This window comes from Asparagus officinalis, chromosome 7, assembly GCF_001876935.1.
Source record: "Asparagus officinalis chromosome 7, Aspof.V1, whole genome shotgun sequence".
NCBI lineage: Eukaryota > Viridiplantae > Streptophyta > Magnoliopsida > Asparagales > Asparagaceae > Asparagus > Asparagus officinalis.
The window spans coordinates 89,171,799-89,184,530 of record NC_033800.1 but is presented as its reverse complement, the minus strand read 5'-3'; the positions used below and the strand labels follow the sequence as shown (position 1 = coordinate 89,184,530).

General features: G+C 36.6%; 3 protein-coding genes across 3 annotated transcripts in view; 2 read left to right on the top strand and 1 right to left on the bottom strand.

The window, feature by feature from the left end:
* LOC109849900 (probable cinnamyl alcohol dehydrogenase 6) overlaps positions 1-5,464 on the top strand; it is an 8,459-nt gene extending 2,995 nt beyond the window's left edge. The window contains exons 4-6 of the mRNA XM_020419783.1: positions 3,968-4,253; positions 4,787-4,940; positions 5,049-5,464. Of these exons, the coding sequence (XP_020275372.1) occupies positions 3,968-4,253; positions 4,787-4,940; positions 5,049-5,248 (640 nt within the window). The 3' untranslated portion in view covers positions 5,249-5,464. The remainder of the gene's footprint in view (positions 1-3,967; positions 4,254-4,786; positions 4,941-5,048) is intronic.
* LOC109847484 lies at positions 8,486-9,076 on the bottom strand. The gene has a single exon (XM_020416712.1). It carries the CDS (start codon positions 9,074-9,076, stop codon positions 8,486-8,488), a length of 591 nt encoding a protein of 196 aa, XP_020272301.1.
* LOC109847483 lies at positions 10,300-11,643 on the top strand. Its single transcript, XM_020416711.1, has 2 exons — positions 10,300-10,945; positions 11,084-11,643. The coding sequence occupies exons 1-2, from the start codon at positions 10,300-10,302 to the stop codon at positions 11,641-11,643; spliced, it is 1,206 nt and encodes a 401-aa protein (XP_020272300.1).

Sequence of the window (12,732 nt, the reverse complement as noted above, 5' to 3'; positions counted from 1 at the left end):
ACACACACTCTCTCTCTCTCTCTCTCTCTCTCTCTCTCTCTCTCTCTCTCTCAATACCCTCTCTCTCTCTCTCTCTCTCTCAATACCCTTGAATCTCTCTCTCTCTCTCTCTCTCTCTCTCAATACCCTTGAATCTGGTTACACCCTCTCTTAAACCTTGATTATAAGAATATTGTATCTCTCTCCCTCTCTCTACTAAAAAAAAATCCTAAAATATGATGCCTTATTTAAAAACAGCATTGACTTGCCCACCAAGTCAAGTTGGCCTACAAGAAAACTGTTAACTTGGTCTCTAAGGAAACTACTAGGACTATGTGTAGCCTTTAAATCTGGATCCGACTTAGAGTTTGAGTGGACACCCAACATATCCTCCCTCCATAAAAAATCTCTATGTATCTTAGCAGCTTCAAAAAAACTCACAATCTTCTTCTTGTTCTTCACCTCTCCCTTGTGGATAAGAGCCTGAGAAGAGTCACATACACCATTAACAGAACATCTATCTAAATAGCAAATATGGTTGCTATTCTTCCTCCCTCGTAAAATTAAATCACCATCACTATACATTTTGCATCACTCTCCTTCACCCACATATTTATGCCCACGTGATGCCATCACACTCAACAAAATTAAATTAGCATCACATGAATTCACATATCTCACATGACGAAGAATTCCGACCTTTCAATGTGAAGCTTGAGGTGAACTCTCCCCACGCCTTCAATCTTCATCTTCTCATTGTTTCCAACTATCATGTCACCAAATTCTTCATCTCTATTCAACATATCAAAGTACTTTTTGTTGTTGCAAACATATCGAGCCTGCAGAATCTAACACTCAAGTGCTACTTACATCACTACCAATACTCTCTGTTATCAGCACCACGTCTTCATCACACACAACTGTCGAGGAGTTCTCATTCTTCCCATTTTTTTTGAAGCTTCATTGGCCAATGCTCTTCAAAGCATCTCGTATTTGGAAACATCTGAACTAAACATGACTCTTCTTTCCACAATAGTAGCACTCTCTTTCACAGTCATCTCTGGCCCGAGATTTTGACCTTCCTTAGTAACTTCCGCATCTCTACTTACTCCTCACTCGATTTGAACATTCAATAGCTAGTGCACTCTCAACACCATTAGATATGCTCTCCTTTCCCATCATTCTTTTATTTTTGCGGAGGAGTGCTGTCATATCATCAAACCTCAATGTCTGCTTCCTCGCAATTATCGTCTAAATTAATAGCTTGTTTGACTTCTATAGGGAAGATAGTATGAGTAACATCTATTCTTCTTCTTTAATCTCCCCATCAATACTCATAATTTGACACACTAGCTGACTAAAGGCATTGATGTGGTCTTAAATAATAGTACATTCTTCCATCTTCAATGAATAAAGCTCAATCCTCAAACACAATCCGTTTGTCATCGAATTCGATGCATAATTCCTCTCAAGCTTGTCGCACAACCTCCTTGGCATGGTCTCCTGCATAAATTTGTACCTGATCTAGAGGGTGAGTGCCAAATGAATTACGCTGATAGCTTTTTTTTGCGTGAAACTTCATTCAACATCCTTCATCCCTATGGGCTTCTTCTCTTCCAAAACTTGATCAACACCCTACTGCACAAGAAGATCTTAAACTATACACTGCCATAATATAAAATTTGTCTTGCCATTGAATAGCAAAATATCGAACTTTGGACCCGAAAATTTTATCATCCTCTAACCATAGCTAAATTCAAATTAATCATTCTAGAATTAAATTTGGTAGAACTAACGTTAAAAATAAACTCAGCAAGTTGAAAAACCCTAGGAACTACTCCTGGGTCATTAAATTCCGCTTCTAATTCCACGACTAGAAGACAACTCAATCTGCACCATCGGATTTGATTGAAAAAATAGTACTTAAACAAGCCCTTTTGCCTTGCTACAGTGAACTTATTTTTATTTATTATTATTTTTTATTTGCTTGCTGTTCACATGATTCTTCTCCTCCAACGATGTTTAGTTCTCTTGCTTACCCAATGTCGATCACCTCGCCTAGATCGTTGACGGCTTCACCAATCGCACAACGCTTGAACCTCCATTAATCGTTGAACCCCGCTCTGATATCACTTGTTGGGATTTTTTTAATCACGCAAAAACCCCGAAGACCACCAAACACAGTAAATAGAATCTCACACAAGATTTAACATGAAAAACCCTCAATAGAAAAAACTACGAAATCGAAAAATAATCTCATTATCACCTCCAAATTGCAATCTTTTGCATGAATAATTAAAGACTGTCATACACTCTCTCACAATACCATTGAACCCCGTTACACCCTCTGTTAAACCCTGATTATAATAATATTGTATCTCTCTCTCACTCTCTCTATTAAAAACTTTACAATAGGATGTCTTATTTAAAGACACACCGGACTTGCCCATCAAGTAAACTTGACCTATAAAAAAACTGTTAATTAACTTGACTTCTAAGAAAGCTATTGGAACTGTGCCTAGCTTTTAAATTTGGGTCCAAATTAGAGTTTGAGTGGGCATCTAACAGATATATGTGAAAAAATTTGTGTCCATGCTTAATATATCCATATCCCTATATATTGAACAGGCAGGTAAAACTGTTTTGACCTTAAACCAATGAATCTGAAACCAATTTTCGTGATCTAAAGACTTAAATGTAACTTTGAGGCGACCTGTCATTTGAAAAGTTGTGTGTTATTTAGGCAGACTTGTATTATAAATAATACACACGCGGGTGTGCGCGTGCGACATGGGGACAAGCACTTGTGCGCAAACACAGTACCTGAGATTTATAGATTTCTCTCGTACATGATTTATATATCCGAGCATAATGTTGTTGTGCGCAGCGGAACTCGAATCATACGAAAGTGCACGAACAAGAACTAGATAAGTCACAATCACACCAGCAAAACACAATCACCATAGTAAGACAAACGAATTTTACGTGGTTCGGCAAGTTGCCTACGTCCACGGGGTAAGGGGGAGTTCTTACTATTAGAAACCAAGAGAATACAAATAGGGTTACAAATCTCACCAATAAACCCTAGAACAAAGCTCTCTAGATCTCTCACAAATCCTTCCACAATTAATGCACAATCCTCTCTCAAAAGTCTGCTCAAATCGTCCTTGCTTAACCCTAATTAATTATGTTTAGGGTTTTATACAAACATCAAACGAAACGGGTTGAAAACCCAAAGTCCAGCTCAGACCCGTGTCGCGGTCGACCGCACTTGACTCCACGATCGACCGGACAAAATGACAAAAACTCGTAAAATCGATTACAGGGTCCGCGGTCGACCGCGGCAGTCGACCGAACCCTGACGGTCGACCGCGACGAATTCGGCGGTCGACCATCCTAACTCCAGAAACCTCCAGCTCTTCCTGCATGTTTCCGGACGACCGCAGCTGATCTCGCGGTCGACGGACAAACTTCCAGATGCCTTTTCCTGAGTTTTTCTTCAACTGTTCGCCACTTCTACAAATGTGCCTTGTCCTCCGATCCGCATCTGTTAGAATGCTATCAGATATAGATATGATTTTTCCACAGTGAAGCATATTTGTATTAATATATGCATCCGTATTTAGTAACAATATACATATGTGACAAATGTCATACCTTATCTTTACTACGTTCAGTTGGTTATTGTACAGACTCACCAAAGTTTAATTTGGGAGGATTTCTAGAATTTACAGAGTGAAGGGATTTTTGTGTGAAACCTCCAAAGTTGAAGCGGGTTTTGTATATATAATTTACTAAGATTCAGTAAGAAGCATAGCTATAAAGCATAAGTATATATTACTAGTCCTTCAATGCCACTAATTCTGTAGTTTCAAATTTGAAAAAAAAAAACAATTGTTGATGCATCAATCCCTTCTTGTATAACACAAACATTCACTCATCCTTATACTAATATCTACACTAATTTATTCCCAAATACTTGATATAGGTACGTGGTCCATATCCCGGATAACTTGCCTCTGGACGCAGCAGCGCCGCTACTATGCGCTGGGATCACAGTATACAGCCCCATGAAGCAACATGACATGCTCCATCCTGGGAAAAAGCTTGGTGTTGTCGGTCTCGGAGGCCTTGGCCATGTCGCCGTGAAAATTGCCAAGGCATTTGGGCTTCATGTCACCGTGATCAGTACTTCCCCTTCCAAAGAGAAAGAGGCCAGAGAGCAACTAGGAGCTGATGACTTTATAATTAGCACTGATCCTAAACAATTGCAGGTGATTGACGAACGGTCTCTGGTTGGTCTGAGTTTAGTTAATTTCACAAACTACCATGATCAACTGGAGGTTTTGTACGAAACTATCATAAACTATTTTTCTAATTAAGAGAATGATGCCGCACGTTTTCGAAACTACACGAGCAAATACCAAATTCTATCGGAAAAAATATCCTGACAATACTATAACAATATTCTTAAAATGTCAAAAAGCCAAAATATTTAAGATTATAGAGATGGCAATCAAGATTGTAGTTACATCCCGTAAGTAATTAAGGACAGGATTATCCAAAATATGACACACGTGTCTCATCATTTGCCAACTTGTACTGATATTTGCTGGTCCTGATAGCTTCAGAAAAAAGAATGCGCATGGTATGTTTCTAATTATGATTAAAAGTATTTCATCATATGTCTATGGAAAACCCCTAATAGTTCACGGTGGGTTTACCCAAACTTACCCTAATCAATTCAGATGTGGTTAATTTTTTATTATTACGTGTTACTAATGAAACTCTTTGATTAAATCTCTAGGCTGGATCAAGGACCTTGGATTACATCATCGACACGGTGGCTGCAAAACACTCGTTGGGGCCGATCCTGCAATTACTCAAAGTTAGCGGGACACTGGTGCTAGTTGGTGCACCAGACAAGCCAGTGGACCTCCCGTCCTTTCCTCTCATATTCGGTAAAACCAAGAAGCAAATTCAATATTACATGAAACAAACTGCAATGTTTTAGTTGCAACGAACCAAACTGCCTCTAAAATTACGATTCCTGGCATTTTAATTTCTAGGAAAAAGGAAAGTGGTCGGAAGTTTGATAGGAGGGATGAAAGAGACCCAAGAGATGATGAACGTCTGCAGTGAGCATAGTATTACTTGTGACATTGAAGTGGTGAAGCCGGAGTACATCAACGAGGCGATCGAGAGGCTTTCGAAGAATGATGTCAAGTATCGGTTTGTTATTGATATTGCCGGTAAGTCTGAAATTTAAAACTTGTTGGTGTCAGTAGTTGCTTTACTTGGCAGGAGTTATGCTATTTACGGAGTGGTCTTTGGATTATGTTTTGGTTCATTCGTTGTAATAAGTTTGATTGAGAGGACAAGAATATTTGATCACTTTTGTTTAACTATGCAACTTCTTTACATTTTCATATTTAAGGAATACGATGAATCGATGATCGATTCCGTATTAATAACCTTTTTCCTTTTCTTTGCTGTTAGTTATATAACTTCTCTACATTTTCTTAATTGAGGAATATGATGATCATTCCCCTATTAATAATTTTTTTTCTTTTCCTTTCACAGGTAAAAAATAAGGTATCCTAGACGGAAAATTCCATCTAGGATACTCAGAATTCCGTCTAGGATGTGTATTCTAGACAGAATTTCGTCTAGAATACGCGTCTAGAAAGTTTTCGTCTAGAATATGGTATTCTAGACGGACATTCCGTCTAGAATACATTCTAGACGGAATATTCTAAACGGAATTCAAAACCGTCTAGAATACATCCTAGACGGAATATTCTAGACGGAAATTCCGTCTAGAATACTTCATCCTAGCCGGAAAAAATTTCCATCTAGAGTGAGTATCCTAGACGGAAATTTCTGTCTAGAATACTCATCCTAAACAAAAGGATGTTTTTTAATTTGTTTTAGAAAATAAGCTATCCTAGACGGAATTTCCGTCTAGGATGCTATGCTCCAGTTGTTGTTATTTTTTTATTTTTTTATTTTTGCGTGAACCTATTCAATGGATACCAAGAACAACATCCATTGCAAGCAAAAAACCTTAATGTGAACAACATCCATCGCAAGGGGGAAGAAAATCCTTTGTTTGAGCATATATATTAATAGAACAACATCCATCACAAACAAAAATTATTCCAAATTATTCAATGATAGAAGAACCCTATTTACAAACCAACTCAAAAATTATTCACTTAAATGAAAAGATTACATTAAAACATACTACATGGATAGGCATCATTCAAGTAAATTTCCGACGGGTTTCGATTGATAAGTTTTCGAGATTCTTGCAACACCATGTCCCTGCAATTTTAAGGGAATGTAAGCAAAACAATATACTGTAACGGACCAAAAGAATACCTATAACAACAAAGCAATTTAAGTCCCATACACAGTATCTTCCTCTAACAAAGTAAAATAAAATTATTTTCCTAGACAGAAGATATTTTACAACCTCTTTGATGTTTATGACATGTTTTTAGAAAGAGGCTGAAGTTCATGCATACTGACAATGCAAAGCTGCAATATATAATGTAAACATTGGATTCCTGCAGAAACAAGGCCTTCATACGTCAGGAAAATGTAGCGAAGAATAAATTCCATATTCCAAATTTATAGCAAACAACATGCATGTTATTTATCAGAAAGTTGCACCCGTAACAATAATTATCATGTCGTTCTAAGAATAGAGCTTGACAGATTATAGCTTTAGTCCATCCAAACACAATCAAATTAGAACAGGGTGGTTTGCTTAAGGAAAAACAAGGTGGAAAATGGCAAAAAGTCCATATATAATGGTGATGTCGAGCATGTGGTTTGCTTCTAACTATTATTGCCTGTAAAATTAGACTTTTTTTTTTGAAGGGTTAGGCTTTATGTGAGTTGTCACAAATATTGGTATCACTCCATTTTGGAGATTGTTTCAATAATTTCTTTTTAATGAAATGACAAAGGTGCCTATGCTTTACAGTTTATCCTGCAAAAATGATAAGCCATCACCTTCTAACAGAAAATTTCAGTGCTACATTGTAAATAATGTGGAGTTTAATCATGATTTGTCAAAGTCAAAAAGTAATATTATTTGTTTAAGTATGAAGTATGATACATTTCATATTCAACAAATTTCTATGATCTAGAGCTCTAATATTAAGTTTGTAGGCACTCTGACGCATTTGTGAACTCTGATTTGAGAAATCTTATTTCATTTATACAACTCTAGTATCATGTACCATACATACTACTGAGTTTTTTCAGTTTCTCTCGTACCTGATAATCTGAATCTATTTTCTCTTATCCGATCCATGCCCGTGATTGATTTCGGTAGATATGAATATCGGTTTTTCTCGCCAAAGCATATCAATATTTGTATCAGCATATCAATATTTGTATTTGCATCCGTTACTAGCATGTGGATATGGAAATGGTAAATGTCATATTCGACGCATAAATTTTAGGTATTGGAACCATAAAATTTGGACAAAAGGTTTGTCTCAATTGTTGTTAAGGTTATATTCGTACATAATTTTGTACATGATTTCCTTAGATAAAATGATCATACACTACAATAATTATCATGTCGTTCTAAGAATAGAGCTTGACAGATTATAGCTTTAGTCCATCCGAACGCAATCAAATTAGAACAGGGTACGAGCTTAACTCCGAAAAGACACCTTGTGCAGATTGCTATGTAAAGTTCAAATTGGCTGCATTAGAAATGGTTCAGCTCTTATCCCCCAAGCATAGCTGAATTTGTCAAGACCACAAATCTTACATTCAAGACGTTACCAACCCATTCTGTTAATCCTCATAAAGAAAATATGTATCACTTCTACATGCGACAATAGAGGAGAAAAGACAGACTGAGGAGAAAAAAAATATATATACCTTCCACCGGGATATGCTATTTCATCTGATATATGATCAGACAATCTCCAACGCGACGCTATTTTGCCGCAAAAAACGGATTTGCCGCTGCTCCGGAGCTCCAACGCGGCGCCAATTCTCGCTGCATTTTAGCGGGGATGAACAGCGCGACGCTATATTTGGCGTCGCACTGTTCATCTCCGCATTACTGTTTCTTTTATTTATTTTTTTAATTTTTTTTTTAAATTTTACCTCATATTTTAATGTATTTACAACTTGACCCCAATTATTTTATTACATGTATAAAACAACCCTAATAATATTTAAATTTTATAATTTTACCCCAATTGTATAATTTAGACAAAATAAATTATTTTTTTTAAAAAAATAATGTTGAAATTAAAAAGACATTATTATTAATTATACTATTAAAATCTAGACATTATAAGTAAAGTCCCATGAATTATAAAAAGCAATCATAATACATAATTCAAATATAAATTACATATCTGAAATACATAACATATAAAAACTGACACACATAATATAAAACTTCATTAAAATAAAACATAAAATACAAACTAAACATGGAACATTACATAAGATGGACAAGCAACTCTCAATAATCTGGTAGATCGGGGCCAGAGTGTCCAATATCATTGAAATAATTGCCAAAATTAGAAGCAGACCCTTGTTCTTGTTGATTTCTTTTTTGTATTATTTTAATCTGTTGAGCTCGAACGTACTCACGCACGTTTGGATCAGCAATGGAATTCAAATCTTTCATTATAATTTTCCATTCATCTCTATCTTTTTTCATGGCTATCTTTTCTCGTTCGATATCAAATGCTTCTTGCCTGTCCAAGCTCGCCTTGTCTAACCTGTCTATAAGTCGATTGTTGGAGGTCTCGATGGAGTCCACTACACTTGACTCATGATCATCATTTTTCCTTTTCAATTTAGCTTTTTTTACCCCAATAGGTCGTTCAGATGGAGTAAATGATGACAGTCCAGGAGATGTTGATATAGGAGATTCCGGAGTGGGATTATCTGATTGTGACAAGTCGAAGTTCACACATTGAGATTGTCTTCGACCAACTTGTCTTGCTGTGGGGACATCATCTTTGAATTTTTCAAAATTTTTAACCATATTCCAGACATGATCAAATTTGAAACCTTTTTTGTACTTTGGTTCTTGCATAAATAACATCTTTGCTCGAGCTAACTGCAAATTATAGTGAACATCAAGTTATGTATTTCAACAATAATAATAAAATTCAGACGATAATTATTAGAATACTTACAATATCTTCATCTGAAGCACCACTTGGATTCAGATTCTCTACTTGTCTCAAGCACGCTTCAATTTCCTTACTTCATTACTTATGATTTCCATTCGAGAACGAATTGATCGGCTCGTACGCATCTCAAAATGCTGATCTCGAAGTTCATTGTATTTGTCCTCCACACGAGACCAAAATGCATCTCGAGACTGGTTTCTACCGATAATAGGGTCTTGAGAAATATCCAAGAATACTTGACAAAGGAGCACATCTTCAGGACATTTTTTTGTAAAAAGCGGTTGGTTTGGAGATCAGAAATACTTTGAAGAAATACTTCGAATTGGGTGGTTTGAAGTAGAATTCGTGAATGTTATTTATAGCCAATCCAAATTTGTTTTTTATGTTTGAATTTGAATTTGAATTTGGAATTTGAATTTGAATTTGAATTGAATTTGAATTTGAATTTGTCGGTGGTCAACATTTGAAATAATATCATTTTGTACAAACTGATCAGCAGGTCAGCTTTACACATTATCCAACGTTGTCGGTGGGAATCAAAATTTGAAATCAGGTCAGCTTTACACATTATCCAACGTTGTCGGTGGGAATCAAAATTTGAAATCAGGTCAGCTTTACACATTATCCAACGTTGTCGGTGGGAATTTACACATTGTCCAACGTATACACAGCTCAGCTCTCCTTGAATTGTGTGAAAGCTTTGTACGAGTGGGAATCAATTTTTGAAATCAGGTCAGCTTTACACATTGTCCAACGTATACACAGCTCAGCTCTCCTTGAATTGTGTGAAAGCTTTGTACGAGTGGGAATCAATTTTTGAAATCAGGTCAGCTTTATACATTGTCTAACGTATACACAGCTCAGCTCTCCTTGAATTGTGTGAAAGCTTTGTACGAGTGGGAATCAATTTTTGAAATCAGGTCAGCTTTACACACATTGTTCAATGTATACAGCTAAGCAAAGTTTTATAAATAGCATACTAGATTAGGTACATCCACACAACTACTCGTTGTTGTGTTAAATTTATAAATAGCATACTAGATTAGGTACATCCACACAACTACTCGTTGTTGTGTTAAAATTATTATTCTCAATTTCTGCATACTTCAGTCATTCTTTTCTTACTTCGAAAATGAATTTCGATGTTGGAGGTCCATCATACTTATCATCATCTTCATCTTCGGATGATGATAATTTTCTGTCCAATATCATTGCAGAGATTGATGAAACCGAAGAAGTAATTTGTGAGTACATCAACAACAACATGATCCTCGTTAACAATTTACGTCAACAAAACTACCAACCGATCCATGGTGGCTCGATTCCCGGTCATGCAGTGATCAACCGCGATCGAGAAAATGCGCATCAGAATTTGGTCATAGATTACTTTGCCGATAATCCACGTTTTGGAGAAGATATGTTTCGTCGTCGATATCGGATGTCAAGAAGTTTGTTCCTTCGTATTGTTGATGCAGTGAAAGATCATGACTATTACTTCCAACAACGAAGTGATGGACTTGGTAGAATGGGATTATCACCGTTACAGAAAATAACAGCTGTTTTTCGCATGTTGGCATACGGTTTACCAGCTGATGCTACAGACGAATACGTTAAAATAGGTGAGTCAACAGCAATTGAAAGTATGACAAAATTTTGTCGTGCTATGGTGGAAATATTCGCAGAGCGGTATCTACGAACACCTAACGCTAATGATATTACTAGGCTACTCTATATTAGTAAAAAACGGGGTTTTCCAGGAATGTTAGGAAGTCTTGATTGTATGCATTAGAAATACAAAAATTGTCCAACAGCATGGTCTGGACAATACACAGGACGTAGTGGGTCACCAACTATTATCCTTGAAGCTGTGGCAGATTATGATCTTTGGATATGACACACATATTTTGGTATGCCAGGTACCAATAATGATATCAATGTGCTGGAGTCATCTAATCTTTTCTCTAACCTAGCTCAAGGTATTGCTCCTCCCGTTTACTATGTTATTCAAGGAAAAGAGTATAATATGGGTTATTATTTAGCTGATGGTATATATCCGAAATGGGCTACTATTGTACAAACAATCCAACAGCCACAAGGTAGGAAGAAAAAATATTTTGCCATGAAACAGGAAGCATGTAGAAAAGATGTAGAACGTGCGTTCGGAGTTCTCCAATCACGATTTGCAATCGTGGCAGGATCAGCACGTTTTTGGAAAAAACATGTATTACATGACATAATGACTGCATGCATTATTATGCACAATATGATAATCGAGGATGAACGTGATCTTTATGCACCAATTCAAGAAGTGAGGGAAGCACCAACACCAGAAGTTGATATGGTAGCAGATGAAACTACAAGATTTACTCAATTTATTACACGTTACGGAAAAATCAAGGATAAAGATGCTCATATTGCGCTTCGTAATGCATTAATAAATCATCTATGGGAGGAATACACTAATTCAGATAGTTAAGTGCATACTAAATTTGTAATTTTTACATTGTTGTTAATGTTTAATTATTTCCTTGTATTTTATTTCCTGTTGTGTTCTTGAATGTAATATTTTGGCAATATCAATAATAAAAATATAATATTTTAGCAATCAAGTTATTTTAATTAATAAAATAATATTTTATTGTTTTATTAGTTTAATTTTTAAATAATAAATCATTTTGTTTGGAAAATATGTGAAAAAAATAAAATTTGATATGTGGGGTTAATTGTTGAAATAGTTAAAAATATAGGGAATAAAAAATAATCATATAAAAGTAGATAAAAAGAAAGATACTGAGAATATTCCTTTTTGGTGCAAAAAATGGTGCAATGGGTTGGAGATGAATTACTGTTAGATGTGACTTTTGCACCATTTTGGTGCAAAATTTGCACCATTTTGAGGCAAAGGGTTGGAGATGCCCTCAGAGCTTATAAATTTGAGTCAAGAATCAAAAGAGAAGGATGAAAGATGCTTCACAGTTCAATTAGGAGTTAACGATGACAACCTGAGAGACCAAAACCGAATCTGATGTTTAGATTAATGCAAAGGTGTCAATTCCTTGGAAAATATATTTATAATAAACAACAACCAACAAAATATAAGACAATAATTGTCTCAGAGAAATGTCACCTGTTATGGAACACAAAGTAAGGGGGCAAAAAACTGAAAAAGGTGCTCCAAGACTTGTTCCACCCCCTCGACTTCTTCCTCGGAGGAGCCTTCTGAGCCGGAGCCTCTCTGAAAGACGACCCGAAGCTCTCCGAGTAGTCATCCCCCAAGGAGCTCGAGCTCCAGTCTCTGAAGAGGAGGTCGGCGCCGGCGTCCAGCGAGGCCTTCGCATTCCGATCCGGCATCGTCTCGCTCATCTCCACGCTAGATCTCTTCACGGAGCTTGATCTGTCAAGGCTCCGCCTTCGGCTTCTAGATGAAGAACCGGCGTCTAGAGAGGCCTTCACAAATTTTCCGCTCTTTCCGCAATTGCCTCCGCTCCTTCGCCATGAGCTCGCCAACCGATGTTTCGATAACTGTTAAGGATAGAGAGGTGCATCGAAGGTTGGGAAGTGAGCA

Coding starts and splice junctions, on each gene's coding strand:
- LOC109847484 (XM_020416712.1), bottom strand. CDS start 9,076: ATGTTATTTATGCAAGAACCAAAGTACAAAAAAGGTTTCAAATTTGAT.
- LOC109847483 (XM_020416711.1), top strand. CDS start 10,300: ATGAATTTCGATGTTGGAGGTCCATCATACTTATCATCATCTTCATCT. Junction 10,946..11,083: donor AATGTTAGGAAGTCTTGATT/GTATGCATTAGA, acceptor TTGGTATGCCAG/GTACCAATAATGATATCAAT.